Genomic DNA, 27,714 nt, shown 5'->3' on the forward strand with positions numbered 1-27,714 from the left:
TATAGTCTTAATTACTTTCTACAGTGAGAATTACACTGATGTGGACGAAGGAAGCAATAGAGCAAATAGAAGAGCAAGTGTAACTTCAGATGTTTTGATATACTATATGTATTTTCTTTTTTTAGGCTACTATATGTATTTTTTTCTCTTTTCTTTTTTATTTAAACATTGTTTGTCAGGTGTGCTTCATCTTGAGCACCTGAATGTAGCATGCAATATCATAGGACTCAATCACAAACTTCAGATAGGTGTTATCCTCCAGTTTGACACCATGGCTCACTTTAGTGTTGTTGCTTGGTTACTGAGCTGACATGGTCATACAGTGTAGTTCTTCACACCGGGGGGGAACCTGGTCCGTGTGCAGTTTGGGTGACGCTCACTCCTCTACCTCCGCCGTGAACATCCCTCTCCCCCGGACCGGAGTACAACCTACGTGATTTTAAAGCAAAATGGCGACAGTGTAACAGAACGAGGAACCAGAGACGGTGTCGACGGCGATGACAAAACTTGTGGACATGAGTCCCCGTCGTCGTCCCGAGGTGGGTGTTGCACTCTGCGGTGCAGTTTGATGTGCGCAGGGATACATTGTTGCGGGCACGGTCATTAGTCAGTGACGTGGAGCTGTCGGAGGTCGCAGTGAAAACACCGCAGTGACTGAGCGGAGCTGCCGCCGCGGTGTCGGGGACTAGGAACCAGAAAAGAGTTGTTAATTAAGGTGCCATGTCATGTGTTGTCACGTAGGACAATGTTGGTAGGAAACACAACCATTTCACGCAGAGCTACATGGTAGGACCGTAAATTTGGGCTCTATGCCTTCCCTCTCCGACTTTAAACGGCCTCAGAAACACTGGGTGGTTGTGATAGTGAATGTGATGTGTGTCAGGGGGGATATTTGTACACCCACAAGTATGGAAGTTATTGAAAGCCAAGTGTATTGTCCGTGGCTAAAGCTAAGCTAAATTCCAGTCAACCTGAAAGTCAAAATTGGGTAGCACTGAAGGACCAGGGTGAAGATAGCAACACACACAAAAAACCCACTTTAATATGTTTTCTTTTTAAATCTGGGACATCTACTGTAGCAGTCCCAATGATGATAATAGCCCCTATGATCTTTTTTATAGGACCATGCACCAAGGCTCCACCCTTGCAGGTGTTTTAGCTGATACCTGTCCTCTGGACTGCTTGGGTGAGTACAATCTTTGGCTGATGAATGTCTCTTTCTCTCCACCTAGTTCTTTTATACCTATTATCATCATTCTTATTAGTATGTACAGGTTGGTGTTATCACATATTTCCCAGCATAACTGTATCTGAAAGCACTCCCTTACTACACAGTACACTATATTTGACCTCCGAGTGTGAAATATATTCACTATTTAACACCCAGATCATTTTCTCACATTGGAATGAAAAGGCTGTGACAGTAGCCTACTTTCTACTTCTCGTTCTACTTTCTAACAATCACATAACGCAGTATACACAATATTATGGTTAATGCCAAGTAACATTGATTATTAAGTTTCCAAAATCTCAATTAGCCTATGAAGTAAACTGTTAAATGTCATTTCAATCTGGTAACTCCAACAGTGCAGCACTGCTGGCAATTGCATTAAAATAATATTATTAGCAATAATGCAATGAATTGAAGGAATTGTTTGGGAAATGAACACAGTTTTTGTTTGAATCTGGTAATGAACTGCAACAACCACATAGAGAGCCTAAGCAGAAGCAGGAAGTAATGCTCACCATGGGACCTCAATTTGGAAAAAAGTTTAATTTCGTGATCTGATTGAATTGTGCCATGAGAAAAATATATGACATCTACCTCTTTAAAACATTACGTTTTATGCCAAGAAATCAGCAGTTTGTTGTAAAACTGTGAATAAAAATCAATAATCAATCAATAATAACCAGAAAGACTTCAAGTCGCGTAGGTGATGTCATACACCACGTGCCGCCCTTTCCCATGTCAGCTACTCCACTGCCTGTTACTGTAGAGCGGTCTTCACACAAAATACATTCTTCCATTGCCGTTTTACGACAAACTGCTGATTTTTTTTGGCATGAAACACAATGTTTTAATAGGTTAAGGTCATATAGCCTATTTTTCTCAGGACACAATTCAATCGGATCCCATTCACTTACAGTACATGGAGATTTTTTCTGAATTGAGGTCCCATGGCCAGCTTCTCTTCCGTTTCCGCTTAGGTTCTCAACACAGCAAAAGAAGCTAATTCCGGATGTTTATTTGGTGTGATAGGTTTGTATTAGGACTAAACACCTTGAAGTGATACATGAACACTCACTAAATCACAATCAGGGGTGTTTTTTCCTGTTCTTCCCATTCTGCCAACAGTGTGTGAACGTGTCAATAATCTTGAAGTCTTGAGGTCTAATGAGTCAGAATAATCAAAAACACTTGTTTGGATGTGCAGCGCCTTTAATTTATATCTTGTTGTTTTTAACAGTTAGTCATGCTGTCTAAAATAACACAATTACAGGATTTACTGAAAAAAATATAAAAACTATAAAATATGTTATGGCACTGTTAAACTCAGTGGTGATTACAGCATTACAACATAATTTTCTTCAAAACTACTAGCATACAATGCTAAGACTGATTGAACGTGCATTAATTGTTGTGATTGCTAGGTCGCACGGGTCCTGTGTGGTTTGTAGTTTTTCATAGTTAGAATAAGTTTGGTCAGTGACAAACTTCCATAATAATACATCTATGTGGATGTACTGTAGGACAGCCAATTAACACTATGATTGTATTTGATTTTTGTGTTTGGCAATATATTTTTTCATGCATGAACATGAAAATCTGCACTTTACTCCAAACAAGAACTGGTCAAAAGGGAGGATTTTACATCATAACTTGCAGCAAATAGCCTGATAACTGATGGTTAAACATTTTCACTGAGACAAATGGTGCTTCACTTATCCATCTATCGGTCTCTGGTGACCACTCAGAATAACTGTATGAACCATCAGTGAAAACTGAGGCACCTCCCTTCTATAATTTGAAAGATTGAATACTGAAATATTTTAAGAGACAACAAGCCTATGAGGCAAAATTAGGATGTTGTACTGTTTCTGCTACAGACGTTGGGCGTGCGTGACGTTCCTGTTATCAGCTCAGGAATTGAGGCATTGTAAAAAATCAAAGTACAGACCTACATAAGTCAGTCCATCACTCCATGCAAGTGTGAGGATGAGCTTATGTGGCTATAGGAAGAAGTCAGTGACAGCTTAACAGCCTAGTGTAGGTTTTAAGTGCATTAGTGTACCGCAGAGAGTAAAGGAGTCAACCGTTGGACTAAATAAATCAGATGGTTGAGGCATGTTATCCACAAATTGATTATATGTCACTTGACAAGGTCAAATATTTTAACCAAGATGCCTGAAGTCCCTGAATGCTCAGCATAGCAAACAGTTATGTGTTCTCCGCTGGCCTGGCTGGCTGCTTACACAGCTATAAATGAAGACACCTGGGACTACTTAAATGGGAGTACACTGGCCTGAATTAGCAACTCAGCTGAGGAACAGCTGCAGAGATGAGATATTTTAGTAATCAGGTGGATCTACCAAGAACATAGAGTCCTGCAGGGCTTAACAGAGGTGAGGAAATAAGGGCGGCATCTTTTCACAGGATCACATTGCTGTTGCAGTTAAATCATCTGCAACATAATGCCCACCACTTATTTATCTTGATGGTCTTAACATAGGACCCTGTTCAGTTTTGTTTTATGTTGCATAGCACAAAAACATGAATAGCAGCTCACATTAGGGCTGCAGCCAAAGATTATCTTTGTTTATCATTGGTCGTGTTAATGGAGGGCAGTTGAAGTCCATGAATCAACACCAAAGAAAACTGTGAACATTTTTCTGCTAGAAAATAAATGATGAATAAATGATAAAATGATTTCCCAAATTATTCCCTGTGACCCTGCTGTATGGTGTCCAGGAAACACCACCCATATTTAAAAGCTCAAAAACAATAATGTTGTTTGATAGCCAAATTCCAAAATGGCATACAGTATGTGCACCAGTTTGCTTCAAGTGGCCTAACAGGGTGTTACAATTGACTTCTCCATGTACTGTAGAATATCAAACCATGTGTTTCTTGGTTTGTGAACCTTTTAGCTAACAAAATATATACTAAAATGTATAAGATATAAACTATGTGGTGGAATAACAGTTTTAGTCACTTTCAATAAATGTGCACACTTTTCTTTGGTGCAAAGGGAGGGGTTGCTGTTTTAATACTTTACTGTGTTCAAACATTTTAATAAAAAACTTGTTTTTGTTTTTATTCCCATTGTTATTTGTGACCTTTGTGATTCCAAATGTGTAGATGTAAATGGTACTTGCACATGCAGCAGTGCTCTCTGTGGGACAACAAGGAAGTAAAGCCAGTGCCAACAAAACACAAGGGTTTGTTTCTTGTCAATCATTCCGGTCCTTAATCTGACCCTGCTAAAACTGTATTTCCTCGTGTCCTTATGTGGCTGTATCGCTGAGGAAACAACGTCAACAGCTTTCAGTTATGAATCCAAAAAAACAAAGGTTGAATTTGGAGGGACAGATTTCCTGAGGCAGGGTGTGTGTCAGATGGATTCATGAAGTTTCCCTGAAATCTTAGTTGGGTTGTTTGCCATGCGATCTGTGTGGTGTCGTGTGCCGCCTGTCAGCTTTATTAACTAAGTTTCAGAACATTTACTCTCTGTTTGACTCTGTCACAGGCACGCTTTAAAGAGCCATGCGGTGGAACCAGAGCTCCAACACAGACTGGTGAGTACACACTGACTGTTTCCTTTCTCTAGTTCCATCTTGTTAAACATACAGTACTGCACGATTATTCAGATACACCTCAGATTTGACAAATGGAGGTGGTATTAGTGGAAGATTGTCTCTTATTAGAAGTCACATTATCAGCTCTTGTTCATGATTCAGACAAGAATCCCAACAAGGTGACACCCAGTGAGGTAATGCGTGTTTATAATTTGTTTCAAATAGCCACTGAACTGAAATGAAACTACTACTGCGGATGGGAGAAATTGAGTGTCAGTAGTTTTAATTGAAAAGTAATAAAAATGAGGATTACGTGTGGGCTAATATTCCCGTTAATAATTCCATGCTTCCAATCATAATGGCAGAGCATAAACCTAATATGTGACCGTCTCAGAAGAGGTGTTATCGTTCAGAGGCACAGTTGTATGTCTCCTTACCGTCTTAACACCTGAAACTGTAGCGCAGATGTGTGAAATACTCTGAAACTATAGCTGGGTGTGATTACCAGTCAAATTAAATCTGAGATGTCAGTTACATGTGTCAGTGCCTCCACTCCTACACTTGGCAGGTTGTAGGGAGTGACAAGCTGGCTGTTGATTATTTTCCAGTGTGAAAGAGAATCACTGACAAGCAAATAGTGATCACAGTTCAGCTGTCTTTGTTTAATTTTCTTAAAAACCCAGAGCCACTGGTGTGAATTTTTGGATGTTGAAATTGTCACCACATTTGAATGGTTGGATTATCACATGAGTAGTTCAAGTGTGGGTTGGCAGTTTCTTATGTATTTTTCATAGCAAAATAGGTACTAAACAATGATTCTGCTTTATTGTCTCCAACTTCAGTGACAGCCCCATGCTGGTCGCTACAACACAAACACGAGAAGCTGTGTTTCTCCAGGAAGTTCATTTCTACCTCTTTTCTTTTAATTGGTTTTGATGTTGGTTGGACAAAACAAGATATTTGAAGATGTCACCTCGCCGATTGTCACTCTTCACTAGTTTGCGACACACCGTTAATTGATGATTAGAGTAGTTGTTAATTACAGGCCCTACTTCATTCTGGTTTCTGCCTTTTTGCACAGTACCAGCCTCATTACAGCGTCACAGGGCTTCACATCTTCATATATTTTGGCTTAAGGAGTCTTATCTTGTTTGCTCTCTCTCATTAAGTTTCCATATTACCATATTAGTCTGAGCACTGTGCAGGTTTTTTAATATAGTGATATTCTTAATGGTGGCCACTCGTGTAATTTCGTGCAAAACGCATTCTACAGACATCAGCGTTTTGACAATTTCGATTTCATGTTTCATGTGTGCCTACAATCTTCATTTCAACCCTCACACAGTGGTTTCAGCTCTCATTTTTGTTTGTCTTTTTCCTGCTTGAATTACACATCGTATGTATGAGCATCCACTGCGGCTCCAGAAGCAAACTGCATGAAGACATGAGAGAGCTTTCGCTTTCTTAATTTGTGACGGCAGCTCTACTGAGGAGGGTTTGGAGAAAGATACTTTGGCTGAATTTCTGGGGATAAGGCTTCTTTCTCAAGATTCTTATTCTCTGACACATGACGCAGCCTGATTATAGGAAAAGCTTCAAACAAGCAGCTTTTATGAAGCATTACACATCTTGACAACATGAAAACTTGGATTTCAATTCTTTTTAGTGTCTAGTTTTGGATAGCATTCGTGTTCATAGACGTGACTTTCCTGTTCTTCACGTGTGAATTAAATGGTAGCCCAATTAAGTCCTGGCAAAGTAATTGTTTCGGAGCAGAAACGCTCTCAGACAACTTCAATCTTTGGTCCATTAAAAGCTGAATGAAGCACTGGATGAAGCTGCCAATGCCCACAATCCAGTCTGCTGCTCCCCCTCTGCAGATCAAGCCTCCTGTTATCTTGTCTCACTCAGGCTATGGACCGTTTCCTCCACTAAGGGGCAGAATATGATCACTGATATGCAAAGTCCTCTCTCAAAGGGATGGAGCATTGGAAAGCAACATCAGGTAATGTGTGATCATATTACATTGGAAACATGATAAAAGAAGAGATGGATGATAGGAGAGATCATCATTTAAATAAATAAAAAATAGGGTTTTTTATTACGTGTTATTTTAAAACATGGTATTAGATAACGTAAATGTGAAATAACAAAAATCCATTTACATGCAGTTATGTGCAATAATATTATAGCACAGATCGTTGATAGCTTACTTTTGAGGAGTAATCTGGTGCGCTTCTATTATTTATATTTGAGTTAATTTTGGCATTTGTTATCCATCACAAACAAATCCAATCAGACAATTAAAAAAAAAGTGCTGTGTTTTAACTTCAGGTATGACCCAGATGCACCCAGGTCTGCCAGAGTGTCAAATTAGTATAGCCTTGTATTTATCCCTCTGAACATTTCACGAGTCCAAACAACCTCTATCTTTGAGGGTTCGGATTAGTGAGCGTCTATTGTACATGAGCTGTGAGACAGCTAACCCTTTCTGTGATACCTATCTAAGGTTGAGCTCAGCACTTTCCTCATTAATTTCCCATTTATTCTCAGAGTTGGATGTGATATTTTAGAGATTTGAGCACGCGGGGCACAGGTTAGGCGCAATTATGCTGACGGAGGGCTTTTACAGACATGCTCAATGAAATCTTGAGTATAGGATTATACATGTAGAAAGTTATATAGCGATTAACCTTCATTTCAGTCCCCTCGGTGATCTCTAGGAGGCAAATCCTCCTCCAGTCAGCAGCTGTCAGGTATATTTCTCCACCCTAATAAATGACCTTCAAATGCCTACATCGAGGCATTCCTGCTGCTTCTTCTTCTTCTTCGTCTTCTCCTCCTTCTTCTTCTTCCTCTTCTGCTTTTGAAGCGTATGAGAAAGAAGGAATAGCATTTGAACCGGCCCTTCAGGTAGTTCAAATGCTTCTTTAAACTACATCCTGCTCCGTTTTTCTTCAGCGCTGAGGCCATACGGATTCAGAGGCAACAGAAAGACAGCCTGTGGAGGTTTGACCACTGGTGGCGCTGTGGAGCAGTATTTTTAGCGCTTATAATTATAATTTTTCGTAACAAGAAAGACAGGGCACTTAAGGTATGATATTGATATATTGTATTACCTATAATGGAACATATCTTCCATGAATTAACGTGGCAAAAAGACCAAAATGAAGTTGGTGGGTTGGTTAAGCTAGTTTTATGTGTTTATACTTTTAGATTTCTTTTTATATACGATCATATGTATTCGTTGTTATATATCAGGTGGATTGATTGATACAAGGTTAAATATTTGTTTAGACAATGAAAAAAAAGTTTATTATTAATAACTTCCACAAACTAATTGTTTGTGTGAAACAATCTGTGGGGGTCCAGCGATTTGAACTAGTTTCATAAACAAACTTGCTTGTTTCGCAAATTAGCTGGAAATGACCAACAGTAATTTGACACAAGACAGAATAAAACAGATCTTTACACGAAAACCAAAAATGAACCCGAGTCATAAAAAGAAGAAGAGGAAGCTTGAAACAGGTGAAATAATCACACCCTCCATTAGCTGATTTTTCACAGTTTGAAGAAAATAACATTTTTGGAAACAGGGATTTTCACAGTGTGTGTTTGAATATGTCGGCGTGTGTCTGCATGTGTGGGTTTGTTTAATTTGTTCTTTTTTTTGTAGCTGTGGAGTCAGGCACACAACTGAAGCTATGTTAGCAGCAGCGCTGTCTTTTTCATGTTTTGTGAAGTATTCCTTTGTCACAAGCAACTGGAGAAATCCTGTGAATTGGTTAATGATGCTGGGGGAAAAAAACAACCTTTGTGTTGATGTTACACTTGTTAAGCACCTTAATTCAAGGTATATAGCCTACCATTATTTTATAATTACAGATATTTAACATTGTTATGGTTTTAATTTATATTGTTTCTGTAACATCATCATAAGCACTTTCTCACAATTTCAGCGTGACTTCATGACCAAGCCACTTCTAAACTATTGCCAACTGCTGCTACCTATTATTGTTGGTGCGTCAGTACATTGGTGCTGCAGTAAGCAGGCTTTCACAACAATGGCAGTTCCCTCCCCTCGCCCCCACAAAGAAAGGACATTTTTTGAGCCCCTTTGATTTGGCCCAATTTGTTTTGATGTGAGGAGTGAGTGGTTTTTAAAATCTCCTTAACTCCCCAGGCCTGGCCCAGCCTCCCACAGGCCTAATGACCGTAGCCTGGCCCGCGTTGAATAATACAAATGCTTGCGAGGTGGAGCTGGGGAGGGAGGGCAAGGGGTTAGACGCAGACTCTACTTTTACAGTACACCTCCATTGATAAGATTGTATTAATTGGTATGAATAGAGAGGGGTTTTCTCCCTCTCCTTGTATACATTTACCATTATACTCATTAGCTTCCCGTTGCCTCCCAGCGAGTTTCTCCTTCACATCCCCCGGGCTCTCCTGGGAGGCAATTTGCATCTCTCCATGGTGTCTCTCTGGGGTTATTGAGGAAATATTAGCCCCTTTTCTTCTGTGGCCGACCCTTTGATTTATTTGGAGCTGGAGCTGATAGAGTGGCACTCACATGTTAATGACTGGCGCTGATACAGGCCCCTGGTGCAAGACAACTCATTGATCCAGGTTGAAAAGGTACAATTGACAAGCAGTACTGAATAATCGTCTTACATGTGTCTGCGCGCGTGTGTGTGTGTGTGTGGATCTTGGGAAATGACAAGGGATTCCCACTGCTGTCAAGGCTACTGCGCTCAAGCTGTCCACTTTTTCTGATAGAGTTAGATAAATAGGCTTTTGTTGGCCTCTGGATTCCTTGTGACTTTTTGACAGCCACAGTTTTTGGCGTTTTTTTTTTCTTCAGAGACTTGTTTCTTCTTTGTTCACCATAGGCTCTGCTGCTCGTGTCATCTCTTTGACCCCCATGTGATCACAGCGGTGCTTATTTTAGCCACTTCGAGGCCTCTAAACCCAATCAGAGGCTGCCAACGACACACTTGATCCACTTTCTGTTTGGAGTTGTTTGTCCCGGTCTAATAATAGAGCTCAAGGTGACTACTGAGGACTCACTTTTGGTTGCCATTAGTGACTATGAGGCCCCCTGTTCCCCTGCGTTTCCCCCCCTTGCTCCTGCCGCCGTGCACTCATATTATGTTTTAAAGAAAGATAATGAGAGATTTCATCCTAATACCTACGATGCTTGACATGCCTCCGTATCTAAGCTCACTGATGTCTGCTCGGCAATGTGGAGCCTGTCCTCAATTTGGAGAGCAGTTTGACACCAACTCCCTTTCATCTGAATGGTCACATGTCTACGGCAAAGCGGCAGCAACAAAGTTTGTTATATATTTATATATATACGTTTCTTTTTCTCTTTTTTTTTCCATCTCAACTGAAGTGGAAAGCATCTGAGTGCGCCTAATCATAGCAACAACCTCTGTCTTGCTTCGTATTTATATACTTTCAGTTATATGGTAATAATAACATTTAATAAAAGTCAACATCCTAACTGCCACTAAACAAAAATACCCACCACCGCAATCACTGCATCTCCTCTGCATACTTATAACAGATTAGAGGTTATGTATATCAATTGCGCAGCTCATGCATATTGTTATGAAGGAGAAAATGCAGGAAATGGAAATGTGCCATTTCAACGAGCCGGCACAGCTTGCCAAAAGCGGGCAAGTGGGTAGTGCTTGTGGTGATGGTGGGGTTTGTTTTCCTCTCAGTGTTGGGGGGATGAGAAGTCATGTATCTAAACAGAGCAGATATGATGTTTATGAGAGCCATCTGCTTGGCAGCCCTCCTGTGCCTACTGCCCTCCTCAATGTGAGAGCAGCCTCATTAAAACGGTCACATGCCTGAGAAATTTCTAACTGCTGTTTTTTTCTCTTCTCCTTCTTCTTCTTCATCTTCTTCTTCTTCCCCCCTTTAAAAGGAGTAGAGTTTAAAACTAACAAAGCCTTGGGAAATCCCCATCAGACATCCCTCCCTTAATCCATTTAATTTTGAAAGGTATTGTTTAAAGCTTTAAAGTTTATATCGTTTAATCCCCCTCCAACACTACGGGCAGCAAATGAGGCCGTGTCAGCAGCTTGAACAGATATAATCTACTCCACACAACAGAAAATCCTCCTTCAAGACAAGGTTGCATGGGTTTCCTGTGAACTCACTGTTTGATGTTTCTACCTGCTATTGAACATGACTTCTGTCTTAACCCAACTGTCACTCGCTCCCTGTCCCCTTTTATCACTCCGAATGTTCTCGCTTCACCTTTTTTCATCAGTAAATCTACCATCACAGCCATTTCACTCATTCCCCTTTTTCAGGAGAGGGCGGCAAGGAGAAATTTGTTGTGGGCAGTTCTTTTTTTCTTTTTTTTTCTTTGCTACTGTTGTACCTTGGCCAAGGAGCAAGAGAGTTTTGGTAAGACACTTCTCACCAGCGTGAACATCGTCCTGTCATTGTCTATTCTTTCTCTCCCTCATATTTTTTTCCCCCCCGATTTGATAAGTTATAGCAGAAGTTTGGTATTTTTAGAATATAGGCTTGTTGAAACCAGTCTTAGGTTGTCAGTCCTCTAAAAGTGAACTTACAGCCAGTAGCTGGTTAGCTTAGCATAGAGGCCTATAGCTTCATAAATAAACACAACTTGTATACACAGTTTTTAATATATCTTTGCATTAAACAAACAATGGTATGACAAGTTGATCAGTGATGGCGCTGCAGGCAGGAGGATTTTTGGTCCCTTTGGACAGAGCTGTGTTAGTGGTTTGCTAAGCTACTGTGAACTAGACAGACAAAAGTTAAAGAGCCAAAGTGCTGACGTGACAACAGGTTAGAATCTGCTCCTCTTGCTACTGTAGCTCTCTCATTAAGCATTTTCTCTGACTGATGTGCTAAGACAAAAGGAGAAAATGAAACACGCCAAACACGCTAGAAATTAAAACATTTGTTGTTTTACTAAACAACAATTAATTCGTGAACATACCAGAAACGAAAAAAAAAAATCACAGTTCCCATCAGAAGTTCCCACGGCAGCTGCTAGTAATGTCACTGAAACTCTGTGTTTATCTATAGCCACCAGAAAATATTTCAACTTCCTAATTGTATTTGCAGTCTGGTGGTCAGGGGCTTATGGGAAATACTTATTGGAAGATAAAGGCCACCATCCTTTTCGTGTCACATTGAGTGAACTACACAACATGCTGGGTTAGTTTATGTTCCAAGGCTGGAGTTATTAGTAATTATTGTAGTTACAAATCTCAGTGGGATTTTTAATGAGGTTCTCCTGGAACAGAACCAGAGGTTTAGTGGCTCTGTGTGTCCACCACTTACCACCACATGTTTTCCTCACACATCTTTTTCGTACTAACATCTGGTTACTAAAAGCAAAGTTTGATAGGGTGTTTTTTTGGTTTTTCCTCAGGCTATCTGTTTTTTTATTTTTGTTTTTACTGTTCAGCAAAACTGAACCAAACCAGCTTCTGGCTGTGGCTTCCTATTTACCGGACAGAGTGGTATCGATCCACAAATTCCACATATCAGAGTTTTTCTCAAATACACCAATGGATTTTCTTTAGGCTACTGAAATGACTTGAATGCACATAGACATTCTTATTGCTAAAGCAGCATTAACATTTAATTTATTGTTTAATTTCTATTAAAAAGCACAATCATTTTTGCAACATACCACCTATGGCCCTCATATATTTTCTTGTACTTTGAGTCATATAACTCCAGTATATAGTTTCACTCAAGCATGAAATTACATTGTTTAGTTATCAAAGGCTTTGTGTAATTACATTTGTGCAATTCAGGATGACAGGGTTGATAGTGTCTGCACAAGATGCTGGCATACATAATCACAGCCAAAATCCCATTAGGGAGAATGGAGACCATTATTATGGAAATGACCTTTGGGTGACAAGAATTCAGTGGGATAAAAGAGTATGTAATCCAGACAAAGACATCGTGTGAAGCCATTCTCTTTATTTTCTCTTGTGCAAATTTAAGAAATATTAGGATGTTTTCTGAATCTGTCAGTTTTGTGTATTTTTTTTAGTTTTTTTAGTTTTTAACAAGCCAATACGTCACATTGAGGAAAGTGAAATTTGTCATGTGATGCATTAGTAATTTCTTCCTGCTTCTCTGTTGTTTGATACTGTGGGTAACTGCAGGGCTAAGATAGTAGTAGAAGAACTTAACAGTGTGTTTCCTTTTTTTTTTTTTGCTGTGGCACCTTCACTGAGAGAACATACTCACCCTGGGATTACTGGAGTGTCAAGCTGTATCTCTGTCTGTTTGTTTTGAGCCACGCTTTGATTCCCTCACACTAAAGAGGCAGCTTCATAAATTCACATTGTGTCAAATAAATCAATAGATCCCATTAGCTGAGGAAGTTGTGTAGTGCAGCACTTGAGGGACCGTGGCCCCCTTGTTTAGACATTTCTCCAGCAAAGGCGATGGCAGAGGAATATAAGGTTGGCTGTTGATCCATACAGACAGCTCCAGCAGTTGAAATGGTTTGGCTGACTGGTCCCAGTTGGTCTTTAGCGCTGTCTCCACTGTGCTGCCAGCCCGGGTTTTCACTTGAACAGGAAGAAGGAATTTACTTAGACATTCACAGCCTTATAAGCCTACAGCACCAAACTCTTCCTGTTCAATCACTTCATTGTCCTGCTCCACTTCAATGTCTGGTTTGCTGTTTTCTGACATTAAACAACTTAAAGATAAAAAAAAACACACACACAATGAATTTATCTTTGTTGTTGTTGTTGTTGTAATTATTTTAGTGCTCATTGCAATATCCCCTGATGACTTTGTCTGCTCTGAAGCTTCAACTAATAATTATTTGCACTGTCACTGTGTTGATTATAATAAATTACTAATATTGTCTACAACATCAGAATTCTTCAGATCTGTAGGTTGGATTATAAGACCGTTTTGTGGGACAGTTTAAGTTTAGTTTAGTTTAGTTTATTATTTCAGGACAGTGTACAATACCATTAGTCAATTGTAAGACAATGAAAAGATGGTTGTACCAGATTTAGCCTCTAGGGCTAATTTCCATCTGTAGTCCCAAATTCCCAACATAAAACTCACAATATAAATCACCATAAAATACAGATTGCAAAAAAATACACATCACAGTAAAATACAGGAGGAGCCCAAGACATAGAACGACACAGGCGAACACTTGAACAGCACAGAGGCAGCACACACACGGGCCGCACAAGTAGCCACATGGACAACCGGGGGACAACATTGAAAACACAGACATACATCCCCTCATTCAGAATGTAGGAACACAAAATACCAAAGGGTGGGCCAGCAACAGCTCCTATGGCCGATAAAGTGCAGGGAGTTTGCAATGTACATGATTAGTTAAAGTGCTAGTTTTCTTGAATAAAGTGCTGTTTTTCCCATTTGAGATAGTTAAAGTGCAAAATGCTCATAGCAGCAGGGAGAGTAAAATAATAATAGTAATAGAAATGTTAGCAATTATAAAAACGTAAGAAGTAAACAAGAGCATGACGTCGTTTTTATAGCTGAGTAGGTAACAGTAGAAGACAAAATACCAGCAATGTTAATTCAAGATTGCAAAAAATAAGTATATACCAGCAATGGTAGTGTGACAGGTGTATCTGTAATGCTCAGAAAGGCATTCAGTGCAGAATGGTTGTTGAAATCTAGATCAGAAAACCACATTGACGGGGTTTTACAATGACACTTGACCTCTGCACTCAGTGTGACTGTGATGGACGCAGGTTGTGGACTTTGTCTCTCGTCACTCTCACCTGCTGTTATGGTCTTATTGCCCTGAAACAAACAAACAAAAAAAGTTGAATCTAATGACTGCCTGCACAGTTATCTGGATTAATGAAATAAATAATCCAGGCAAAAAAAAAAATAAAAAAAATTGCAGTCAAATGTTATGGCATTTTCACGAAATTAGATTGTGCACAGTGGAGAATAACAGGAAGATGAAAGAGAATAGGGCATGACATGCGCTGAGGTTGTGAGCCAGACTCAAAGCCATACTGATGTGAGTACATGGCATGCTTCCCAACCCACCAACTATCACAACATGCTGCAGGAGATCATTTTTAACTCCATAACTTGAGCTGATGTCACTTTTGCTGTTAGTAAAGTACAAATCAAAGCTTTTATTATTATGACACTGGAGTTTCCAGTTTATTAGCTACATTTCTACAGTACAATCTAATTTCATCCAGTACAACAGCTTTGCAGTAATTTCCGTGTGCTTTTTTTGTTGGTGCCACAATTCTACATTACTTTGTATAGAGGTGTTCTTCATACTTCATGTACATAATATACAAATAGTTCACTATATAATAGAAATAAACTTATGGGAAACCTCAACACTATCTATGCCCTAAATAAACAAATAGATTAATTAATGCCGATTTGGCTGCTTCTAACATTTGGCTCAGCTATGGCAGATTATTAGAAAAGCATGTTACTATAATCTTAAATGTAGGTTATACTGCTTGGCTGACAGGTGTTCCTACTAATATGGCACCTCCAGAGGTTTATCAATAGCACGCACATATGTTAACAATTTCAAAACCTAATTTTCTATCTCAGTTGTCCTCAAAATGAGATGCAAACTTCATGTCCTGAAAGACCGAGAATGAGAATTGCTCATTACATTTCTGAAAGGTATTTTAGTTTGTTTTCCTTTGTCTGACAGAACACAATAATGATGACGCTCCTCCTAAATCTTATTTACTAAATTGAAAAACAAGGTGAGGGTCTTGGGTCTTGGGTAAAATGCCAAACAGGGTTCGCAAAAGTACACAGCAGATTGATCTGTGCATACAGCTTAACGGTATTAAAGCTGATAATCCCTGTAAATATCTCCAGGTAAGGCAAAGTCAGCCTTTTAACATTGACTAAATGAGGTAAACAGAACCAAAAAAAAAAAAGAAAATTTAAATTGCATTTCTGGTGAACCTCTGTTCGTTATAAATATAGCAGCGAGTTGTGTGAGTTGGCTGCTAATGAGGCTTGCACATTTTAAACCAAGATATTTTGATGGTTTTTGCCACCCTGCCGTTTTGGGGTAACAGTGAAGTTTGCTTTAAATATACAGCGTCTGTTCCCCCTTCAAACCTCTAACACCACAACAGATGGGGAGAATATGGAGCTTGGAAGGTTTTACCTCAGAGGTGGTAACAGTGAAGCCACTCATTAACACTGAATTTACCACTTCGTTAGCGACGCAACTTCCTGTAGAGAGCAACCGGCCCTGGATGTCAAATCCACTGAGCATACATTTTACACTAAATCAACTTTGGACAGCAGAGTGCAGTCTGTGGTGAGATGTAGCATACACATGTTGAACTGTGTGCTGATTATGATTCCTATTCAATTATTCAGAGCTATCAATTTTAATGTGTTTGTCCAAATTCATATGAATAAAAAAGAAAAAGAAAAAAAAAAAGAATCACTGTGGCTTCAATTCAGCCATTCTTAAAAGAATTAGTATGCCCGTCCATGTGGATGTGCAAAGGTGTATGTTTTCTTTGTGTGCGTTTTAGACAGATTGTGTGGCTGCCAATTTGGCAGGATTCAAGTAACAACAGACTCATGCTGGGATCTGTGTTGGCACCATCACAGAGTGATAAGACACAATATGATCTCATTGGAGGTGTACTTTGTTCCCATGGAAATTGGTCAATTTTAGCAGACGACTGAGAACTTTAGGTGGAGAAGCAGGAAGGTTATATCCCAGAAGTACGCTCACATAATTAAGCATCCTCGCCAGGGTATTCAGGGCTAACAGCAGGGTTTGTTGTGAATAGAGGTGGCGAAAGAGGGTGTTGGAAAATCATAATGCGGCACAGAATAATACCACTCTCATTTTATGAAGCGGTGGGAATAGCCCAAAAAACTATTTTTTTTAACAGTACCATATTGTTAGTGTGAATGAGAAAAAAAAAAAAGATTTCATTGTACCTGTTGTACAGCCCTGTGTCATTTTGTAATTCACATCTGCACCGTTTCATTTGGTAAATTGTCTTAGTATGAAAAACAAAGGACAATGTGCCCTACTCAGGGGAGGATTAGGAAAAATAGTGATGTTTTAATAATTGTGTGATGTTCTTTTGTATTTCAGAAAGCACTGCTACTATGTCTGATCTGAAGCCAAATGTGCAAGAGGACAAAGACGTGGAATCAGTGCCTGACAGCCCGGGTCTTACTCAGGAGCCATTACAGAGTCACACGTTTTGTCTAAAAAACAATGCTGCAGGTCTGTCCTCAGATGAACACGAAAACCCTTTAAATGGAACCCAGCCGAATCCATTTGTATACAGCAGTGTCCCCGCTGTTCCCCATGCAGGCAATTCATTGCCTTCAGGAGCACTTGTTAATGGGCCTGGTTCACACCCCACCTCAGAGGTACACTGTGTCCTGAACAAAGGCTCTGTTTTATCCAACAATGTCCTGGATGCCGCATGGCAAGTGGAGAAGGACACGAGCCCCGAGGTGTTACCACCACCTAGTGAGCTTCAATCAGACGCTTGGAAGAACACAGCGGGGCTCGCTGTAAAAACACTGGCCACACAGCCAGGTGTCAACACGCCACTGTCTCACTCGGAGGAGAATGAGTCTAAACTGGCCTGTTCCGCGCTGTCAGGTGACGATGGAGAGCAAATGCACATTAGCCGACCTCGGACAAAACAGACAATGGAAACGGGATCGGTGCGCGACGTTGAACGGTCAGGAAGCTCCTCTGATGATTGCGACGACGTCGAAGTAATCAGATGGGATTCAGCCAGACGACGCTTCCTGCACGACGGCAGAAGGCTGGAGACCAGAGTGATACACCAAAGAGACAGGCGGCACAATACCAATGTAAGAAACATGGTGGGCTCTCTGGCAAAGGTTAACAACAGCTTAAATCACACACACAGACATTTCTGCAGTGGTAATGATGTTGAAAATGTTGACACGGACAACAAAGAGGATTCTTTGGGCACACAACGCGCTGTTGAATATTCTGCGCTGCCATTCAAAGATGTCTCACCTTCAGACTCTGAGCGCCACATTTACAGCGCAGCACAGGAAGGCTGTAATGAGGGAAATGACCCTGAAGATGAAGACAATTTCAGCACAAAAGCGGAGCGGTTGACGACAAAGCAACTCGAGCGAGATCCGTCTTTCTTTTCATGCACAATATGCAATGTTAATTTCAAGGAAAAAAGGCATTTCCATAGACATATGATGTATCATTTAGGCAAGCATAATCAGGTGAACAGTGAGAATGTTTCACAGACCTTTATATGCAGGGAGTGTGGGCGTTTGTTCTGTGATAGCAACTCCCTCATGAGGCACATCATTATTCACCGAGATAGGCTGGAAAAACTTATGGAGGAAATCAAGGCTCTCAAAAACACAGATGTTGAAGACAGAGGGGCTGCAGTGCAGTGCCCTCAGTGTGTGTTTGGCTGTAATTGCCCCAAAATCCTCGTCCAGCATGCCAAAACGCACGATAATCTGAAGCACTACTACTTCTGTGAGGAGTGTAACTACATTACACTCACACAGCAGGCACTTGAACTACACTTACACGTCGCACACCTCGACACGCACACACAGCCCCAGTGCAGGAAAATGACTCGTACTAATGATGCACAGGAAGCAGCCCATGTTCATTTTCAGTGTAAAATGGGTTTTTTCACCAGTAGAGACAAAGTAGTATTAGAAAGACATTCTGAGCCGGGGAGTCGGCGATCACACTACGGTCATTATAAAAAAAGTTCCAACCAGCCTGCAAGCGCTGGATGTAAATCAAATGTGTATAAATCGACTTCAGGAGAAACAGCACATTTCTCCCACTGCACCAGCAGAAACGGGAACATACATATCGAAAAGCCAGATGAGAAAACTTTCAATCCTCCTCGGTTCAAGTGCCACGCCGGCTGCACCGAAAACACGCTGTCGCCATCTTTGTGGAGGATCAGCAAGCATGGAAAATTACTCCTGCAGCCGGCGGGAAAATTAGATGTGGCAACTGATCTCACCTGTGTGCAAGAGGATGGTGAAAAGAATGACTACGAGGCTTTTGGCAGCTCAAAGCAGGCAAACTGTCCTGCATCCGCCAATGTTTTACTATCAGCTACAAGTCTTAAATTAGACCAGATGTTCTGTCAGGGTGGCAGCAGGAGCGACCTGGAAAGCAGGAGTCTACACACCAAAGCAAACCAAAATTCTCCATCAATGAGAACAATGTCAACACCTTTGCAAAACACTATTGACAACATGAATGGTAATATATTGCCAAGGCTTAGCCAGAGGCGCAAGAAACATTTTGGAGTTTTGGAGCTGGAGAAAGGCTGCGAGGGCGGCCATAACTTCAGTGATGACATCGGCAGAGCTACAGGCGGCTTCTTGGAAAGCAGCAGCCAGAGCGAAAGGAACCCGTACGCTCGCAAGTATTTCAGAAAGAGGCAGAGGTTTCCCACCAGAGACCACCAAAGCCCCTGTAAATTCACAGATGAAGATGATGGAGACGAAGACTGCAGTGACATAGAGCAACTAATAATCAAGGAAGAGTATATCGAAACCACAGTGTGCGACAATTCCCCAGAGTCGCCTCGTACGCCCGCCAATGAAAGCTTTGTCGTTTCTCCGTCTCAAGTGGTAGAGCACAAGACCTGTCCGTACTGCCCCGCCATGTTCGAGTCCGGAGTGGGTCTGTCCAATCACGTGCGAGGGCACCTGCATCGCGTGGGCTTGAGCTACAACGCTCGGCACATGGTCTCGGCGGAGCAGGTGGCGCTGCGGGATCATCAGCCACGAACCCGCAGGAGGATCCCCGCCGGCTCCAGGAAAATGAAAAGAGGTACGAGTGGTATTTCAGCTCTTGTTACAGCCTATTAAACGTTCACAACTCAAGCAAAAGATGTGATATGAATGGAGTGTTTGATGGAGCCCAAGATTTAATAGTCCAGACTTAGTTTAGTCACCATCGGGCGCATAAGGCACTTTTAGCCTTTTGAAAACTGAAGAAATTAGAGGATGGATTAAACACCACAGGACCACCCAGGCCAAGAGTGTAGATCACAACCCAGAGTTTCCTCCCAGGCCTAGCATTATATACTAGATTATGATATTCTCCTGTAGGCTACTGGTTGCATTAAAGAGCCCTGTAACGGCGCATTATGTACAGTAATAATGTAATCAATTTTCACGTCATTATGTAATAACGCCGCATTTTGTAATAATCTGCTACATTTTGTAATAAAAATCTTGAACGCAATATGTAATAAACTTTGCCGCATTTTGTAATAAGTTGTTACATTTTGCATCAGTTATTACAAATTGCGGGTGTTTCCATGGTCCAGTCCAAGATATTCATATAGGCTACTGTGCCACACATTGGTGGGTGTTGGTGGTTTATTACATAATGCACCAAATTATTATATTAAGTGCAACACCCGCTATTTGTAATAACTGATGCAAAATGTAACAATTGATTACAAAATGCGGCAAAGTTTTTTACATATTGCGTTCAAGATTTTTATTACAAAATGTGACAGATTATTACAAAATGCGGCGTTATTACATAATGACTTGAAGATTTATTACATTATTACATAATGCGGCGTTAGAAGCCCAATTCACATCAAATACATTCACTATGAAAGAGCAGATTAAGGTATTGTATCAGAGTTGTTGAGTCATTTTTGCGGCTTTCTCTGCTGACCAAAGTGAAACCAATGTTCACCAGATATGGTTAGTCCTCAAATGAAAACAAAAAATAAAGCATCATGACATCTGTCTTCCCGGGCTAAGTGTACATTCCATGTTGAAGAATTAACTAGCTCTACCATGCAACATAAGAAAAATGCTGTGCCATAGTTTGTTTGGATCATTCACAGACTTGGTCTTGTAGCACAGTAGCATGTACATTGCCTGCAAGTTTAACAAGGCAGCATTTTCTCCCAACTCATGGAGCGATCTTTATTTCAATAAGCTTTCTACAGCTGATTAAATCATTTCAACCTGCTTAATTCACAAGCTCAAGATTTGTGCTGTTGTGTTAAGGAAACAGTCAGTGTGCCATGTGAGAATGGAAGATTTCTTAGGTGTCAGAAAACTAGGTGGGTGGGGCTTGGTGAATGATATTTGTCAGCTTGCATTGATTTTGAGTGACCTAAAATACAGGACTGTTGTAAGCCAGATTTTGCCTGTTTGCATGCCCGCTGTAGGTTCTTTGCAAATGCATGTTGCATATTTAACTCCACAGCTTTTACTCTTCCATTTCAACTTTTGTGACAAACTTTATCTTATAATACAGCTGTTAAGCCAGACACACAAGGAGAGCACACGTGTCCCCTGTGCTGGGGTTGGTTTGATACTAAGACTGGCCTCTCCAACCATGTGAGGGGACACCTGAAACGAATAGGCAGAAGTGTTACCAGCACCAGCAAGTCCCCGCTGTGCATCCTAAATGAACTGCTACAAGACAAAAAAGAACACGGGGACATACACCAGCTCCTCAACAAGGACCAGCTACCCACTGGACCTTCAGTCTCTCAGAGGTTCATCAGCAGCAGTGGCCTGGTCTTGACACGCACGGCACTACCAGCTACGCTCCAGTATGAAATGAAGAATCCACAAGCCATGGGGGGGAAGCAGGAGGCACAGGCCTTGTCGGAGTGGAATAAGCCACAGGCAGAAGCACAAACAAGTGTTAAGGCCTCCTCAAGCACTTTAGTTGAACTGTTAAAGACAAGAAGGGAAAGTATTGAGCTCACAGCAAGAAACAAGCAGGACGCCCATGCTGCCAGGAAGCTCTGTGGTATGACCAAAGATTACAAGGAGGAGATTCCGAGCACGGAGCCAGACTGGACTCACGGTATGGAGTCCTATGCTTTAGGCTTGGGAGCAGTTTCGTGGGTGGACAGGTTTTGCATGTAAACAAGTAGAATTGAACCCTATAGATACAGTGACCTGCATTACTGCAGAACATCACAGGTATGTTTTGAGTCTCTGCAATAGGAAATTATTCTTGACAATTTGTGAGCATAAGAAGCACTTAAAGCAGTGGTTCACAACCTTTTCATGACTCCATTTTGACATCACACATTTCTGGTGACCCCATCAATCAAGATGCACCAGCTCAGATATTTTTATATGCTGCATTTTATTTGAACTCGAGTTAAATTTGAGAAAGTGAAAGTATAGAATACAGTTGTTTAGGATTGTGTGTGGTGTTTTTAATCATATTTTAAAAAGAATAATAATTAGTTTAAAAGATATTTTTATAAGTAATTTTTTTATCAATTACTAGACATTTCGTCTACCCCCATTTGAATTCCAGTAGACCTGACATGGGGTCCCACCCCCAAGGTTGAAAAACACTGACTTAAAGTCAATTACAACTCATTTGAGAAGCAATTTATGTTTTAATTTGGTGCAAATGTGCGTAAGATATATTTGTTGTGAGCTGCATTGCTGTTAACAATGGAAGTTTATTCTCAGTAAGTTCATCCAAAACCTATATCACTATATCCCTTTGTTCATTTTATTACCAGTATAATCATAGTGTCCAGTGACACTTGGCATAGGAATAACACTGTACATGTCTATAACCTCTCCTTTTACATCTTTATTTATCCCCTTTCTCTCATTATTGCCTGATTTTTAAAGCTTCATATTTGGGGGGATTTGGCAAAAAAAAAAAAATCAGGTTCTTCTAATTTTAAAGGGAGAGTTCATAAGAACCCTCTGAGGATATGATGACAACAGTCTTTCCTGATGTCTGAATTGCTTGATGGGACACTACATCTTTTCCTTTTTGCTATATATTTAAGAACTGCATACTATTAATCCCCTGTGCTTGTTTCTTATAGAGCGTATTATGCATTTAGTTTGACAATGATATTTTAAGACAGGATGTTTTGTTATCGTCAGTCAAAGAGAAGCAAAATATTTCACCCCTGAACCTGAAGATCTGGCAGTGACAGTACTTGACAATGCCATAATGAGAGTGGAGTCAGAATCAAACTCCATGTATTGTTTTCCCCTATTATCAGTAGAGGAGCATTTGAGCTTTGTTCGACTGAAGAGGAATCCATCATGTATTGTAAAGGGAATAGCATTTGTTTAATCAATATTTTATCACCAATTTACAGTATCTCAGTACAGATACCTGCATACTGCAGGGAGATGCCGCTTAAACAATGTGAGAATAGTTCACAATCATTTGATTTGCGGTGGGGGAAAAAAAAAACAACACATATTGTCGATTCAATGTCACCAAAGTGTTTTTGAAGTTCATATTAAAAAATCATGAGATTCTCTTGATGTTGAGTTGGAAGCCATCATCTGTGTTTGCACGATTTTGACTAATGTCTGTCCAAATCAAACTTTCAGTCACGGACTAGGAAAGATGTTGGTAAGGATTTAAAATCAAACTGCTCTTTGTTGAGTTTTATTCTAAACTGAATATTATGGCACTTGTCATTATTGTAGTGTTATAGTGGCAGCTTAAATCTACTCCCAAAGATGGCTGTCTGCTCTGTATCCTGCCCTGAGAGCTTATTAGGATTCTGGTCTTTATTATCTCATTATATACATTATATTATCATTTTTTAATCAACATTTATATTCCAAAAATCAATGGGGCACTGTTCTTAGCTCTTCTGTAAACTTAAATTACTTTGAAAAATCAAATCAGGTTATTCTTTAATGTTTAATCTTTTGGGATAAGCACTTAACCATCCCACTTCTGAGTATTTATTAACACGCAGTGGGGCGCAGCGGTATCACTGCCAGCTTTCTGTTATAGACTAACCGATCTGTGATTTTTTTGTGTGTAGTTTATGAATCTTGTGTGACTCTCATGAGGTGGTGTATGTGAAAATGGCCCCCCTGAAGACACAAGATTGTGTTAAACTTTACCAGTAACACTTTTCAAACAGTAGAGTGAAAATCAGATATTTGCAATGAAAGCAGGTGGAAGAAGACTTAAGATCACAGTGGGACTAACAGTTTTTGCCTGATAATAAAATTACTGCATGAACTGCAACACTATCTTCAGTTATTCCTGCCTTAAATGCTATCTAACTTTATGCCATGGATGTGAACATCATCCAATGCTAATTTCCATCAGAGCATAAAGACTAAGCAAGTGGAAAGTATAACCACATCATTTTCTTTTTCTCCTTGAATTTCATTTAGCCCTTCCATCTTCTATCTTTCAGGGGAATTTGATTCCAGCAAGATTTGTATAGAGTGTAACAGCGACTTCCCTGCTGCTGTCAGTCTGTCTGGTCACCTTCAGGCCTATGCATGCAGGAAGAGGATCGCTACATTTGAAAAACCAGGTGAGCAAACCATGTCAAAATGAGTTTCCTGTGCCATGCAATACAGAAAGAATTTCAAAATGTGAGGGTAACATGTGGAAATGTTTTGGGGTGAATACAACATTAAGAGATGTTAAAATAATTTGTCTCACACCAAAATACGTCTTACTTTCAAAAAATGAGATGTTGACTAGAATAGATATTTTGGCTCTGACATTATTTATTTATATTGCCTGTCAGTGATAACCTAATACATTGCCTCAGATAAAGCAGTTTGTTGTTTTGTATTTTAGGCTATGATTATAAGCAGAAGAAGCCGAGACCAAGGCCTGGGCTGAAAAAGAAGATTTTACCCTCCTTGAATGCTCAGATTTACACACTCACCTGCAGGTATAAAGATTGGAAGGTTACACATGTGGGCAGTAAAACAAAAAATCTCTCTGCGCAGTTACAGATTTCATACATAGGAACAAGACCAATAGCTCATCGGCCAAACAAAACACATAGAAGATGTGTAAAAGCCAATTAATGGTTTGTGTATCTGTGTGGCTGCAGGGTCTGGATGGGCCTAAGTGCAGACATCCAATTGCAACAAAAGAGTTGTGACTATGTGGAATATAGTATGTGCTGCAAGTGCATCACCTGTATACAATAGCTAACTGCGGCCAACTCGGGCTAGTTTCGGTTAGCTAGATTGTTCGCTTCAGATTTGGTTGTTGGAATTCCTGAACAAGTAGTCTGGTAGAGAAATGACCACTGTGTCAATGAAGTCTCTGATGGTCCTTGTCCTCTTTAGGCTCCTCCTTCATAGTGCAGTTGCAATCATCCTACTGTATACATCCTGTATATAGTAGAAGCACAATCCCACCACACTCATGAATTATGAAGACAGATGCACAAATCAATTGGTTGGCGATTAGAAAAGGTTGGTTCTCAGCATGATGAGGTCATGATTGGTAACCAACCTTTTAGTCTCAGATATCTGATTCAGTATTGGTCAAATCTCCTCTTGTGCACTACACAGCAACACACCTGTATAAACTCACAGTTTGAAAGAGGCTAACCCTGACCCAAAGAAAGCCGTAGAGGAACAACCATTAAAATATTTGGAACTCCGGCACATTAATACCATCACCCCACTGAACATTTACAATTTTAAGAAGTGAGGAAAGGCAAAGTGGCTAAAACTACGTCCTCACTGCTTACAGTACCTCACCAATGCATAGCAGCCAAAATCAGAGGAAGTTACTGGTCAGAAACTAGCATAGAGGATTTCTAATGAAAAAGAAAGGTAGAGCTTTTCAACTACAGCTATTACACCTATCCTCTCCCAGGTTTTGCACCCATATTCCTCAGATATGGACATCTGAAATGTCACAAAAGCATCAACTCCTTTCAAACATGGAAGATGTGGCTGCTTCTTCCTTTTGTCAGTGTTTTTGTCAGTTTAGCTTCCAGCTGCTTGGAAGACCACTCAGCTGGTTTCACAGTGGAAAAGGCGAGACACTGTCAAGACACAGTTGTGGTCAGTAGACAACAGCTTCCCTTCCTCGGGTTGAATCGAGGAAGCCTATGAGCTCTGTTTTTCAGGATAGTACACTTGGTATGACTTTGTTATGCCAGCAGTAGAATAAGAGGCTGTGCACATCACCTGGCCTGGGTCACTTCCTGTGCATATTGAATATTTAATAGAGTGGTGGGGATATCTCGGTAGTAGAGAACATCTCATATTTTCTTTCTGGGGGGGGGAGTTTGTACAAGCAGTGACTGTTTTCCACTTTCTTTACTTGTACAGGTTCTGTGACCTGGTCTTCCAGGGTCCCCTGTCCATCCAGGAGGACTGGATCAAGCATTTACAGAGACACCTTCTGCACACCAACGTGCCCCACTCAGGAACAGGGATGGTGGAGGTTCTAGGTCTTCGTCACAAAATACAAATAAGCATGAGCGATGGGCACCCAGACACTGTGTAGAGTTGTACCAGTCTGGAATGTGGAAACTGAATTTGCACATTAGTTATATAAATCATTGTTATAGATTACACTGCTAATGTTTATACTGTAGCGCTAATGCTTCATAATATATTGAAATAATACTGTATATATGAGCAATGACTTTATTATAGGATATTGTAATGCTATGCTTTGCTTTATCCAGTTAGTTAATATAACTTTTAAGATTTATCTTTTAGTATGTATCTATCTATATGTTGCTAACAACAATGGCAATATACAGTATAAACATATTTCTTCAGCACAAGATGGTCTGCATTGTTAGACAAACACTGATTGTCATGATAAAAAAGTGCCTTGTTATTGTGACAAAAAAGTTTGTAAAAATGAGAAAAGGTTATCATTATAAAATGAAAGAAATATACAAATATTTAACTTTATAATATGCCAAAAACAGAAAAAATATCAATATCATACTTTTTACTCAAAACTTTTTGGCCACTGCTTTACTGAATGACATTCATGTCACACTTTCTTTTAGAACCAACATAAAATAAACTGCGCTCTCATTAAGCAGTGTACAAGGGGCTGTTGTTAGTTTGTGAATGCTTTGTAGGATCTCACCTCTGTGTGCCTGTAGCACAGAGTCTCTCTTCATCAAAGTCACATTCAACATGCTGCATTATGTTGGGACAACTTGTTCTGTCATTGTTTGTTCTCCTGCTCAACCTTCACCCTTAAGTGTAATTTCTGAAACCAGGTGCTCATCACAGCTGTGGGATCAGCTTCTTCTCATTATCTGGTTATAACAAGGAAAAAACTTGACAGTTAGAACAACATATTGTTATTTTTTTTTACACATTGCGGTAGCTGTGTGTGTGTGTGTCTGAAGGTTTTGGTTCTCATGTGAACGAGGATGCCATGTAATTAGTGAAATATTTACATTAGTACTGATGACATAAATGTTCAGTTAGCACAGACAGCTTTATACTCTCACAGGAGACTGGGATATGCAAAGCACAAGTATTGTGGTTGTAGTTGTTCTAATTGTTCTTCTTTTTTTACATTTCCACTTTAAACTAATCAGACAAGGAAGAAAGAACTTTTTTAGTTCAGTGTGTACCTCATACATATTAGCTCTTCTCCTTAGCTCCTGCTGTATGTGGATGAGTCTGCCAAAGTCATTATAAAAAATAATTTAACCTTCCACTTAAGAAGTTTGGTTAATCCATACAGGAAAGAAAATCAATGCTATACATTCAGTTGTCAGTTGTGCAGTCTCCTCCAACGGTCCTGCAGTAAAGCCTCCTTCTTGAAGGTTACAATGTTGAGTTTGAGTTCACACTTTGTTAAAGAGTCATTAATTCAACTGCAGTTTGTGGTGCTGTTCAACTGCATTATGTTGACAGGAGTGTGTTCCTTTATTTTATTATTTTATTTTGCCCACCATCCAAATCAATGGGGGCAGGCTGAACAACACACACACACCCCTTTATACATTGCAAGACACCTGAACAACCTCCAAAACTGACAACTGAATTTATCCTGTAGCATCATTATCCAATATATTTTCAACTCTCACACTGTAAAAGCCAATCAATATAATATATTTATATACG

At 40.1% G+C, this 27,714-nt stretch overlaps 1 protein-coding gene across 3 annotated transcripts; it reads left to right on the forward strand.

Moving 5' to 3' along the window:
- Positions 1–339: 339 nt before the first annotated feature.
- Positions 340–27,704, forward strand: znf644b (zinc finger protein 644b). 3 transcript variants are annotated; one of them, XM_085773543.1, is made up of 7 exons: positions 340–539; positions 1,122–1,186; positions 4,749–4,797; positions 16,943–19,672; positions 24,042–24,164; positions 24,437–24,533; positions 25,939–27,704. In XM_085773543.1, exons 4-7 carry the CDS (start codon positions 16,957–16,959, stop codon positions 26,114–26,116), a joined length of 3,114 nt encoding a protein of 1,037 aa, XP_085629669.1. In that variant the 5' UTR covers positions 340–539; positions 1,122–1,186; positions 4,749–4,797; positions 16,943–16,956; the 3' UTR covers positions 26,117–27,704. The 3 variants fall into 3 exon arrangements, with proteins under 3 accessions (XP_085629669.1, XP_085629667.1, XP_085629668.1); XM_085773541.1 differs by lacking the exon at positions 1,122–1,186 and adding an exon at positions 21,131–21,691 and having other exon boundaries at positions 344–539; XM_085773542.1 differs by lacking the exon at positions 1,122–1,186 and having other exon boundaries at positions 344–539.
- The last annotated feature ends 10 nt before the right edge of the window (positions 27,705–27,714 follow it).

Source organism: Trachurus japonicus, chromosome 4 (genome assembly GCF_045865225.1).
Source record: "Trachurus japonicus isolate A0001 chromosome 4, Traja_1.0".
Classification (NCBI taxonomy): Eukaryota; Metazoa; Chordata; class Actinopteri; order Carangiformes; family Carangidae; genus Trachurus; species Trachurus japonicus.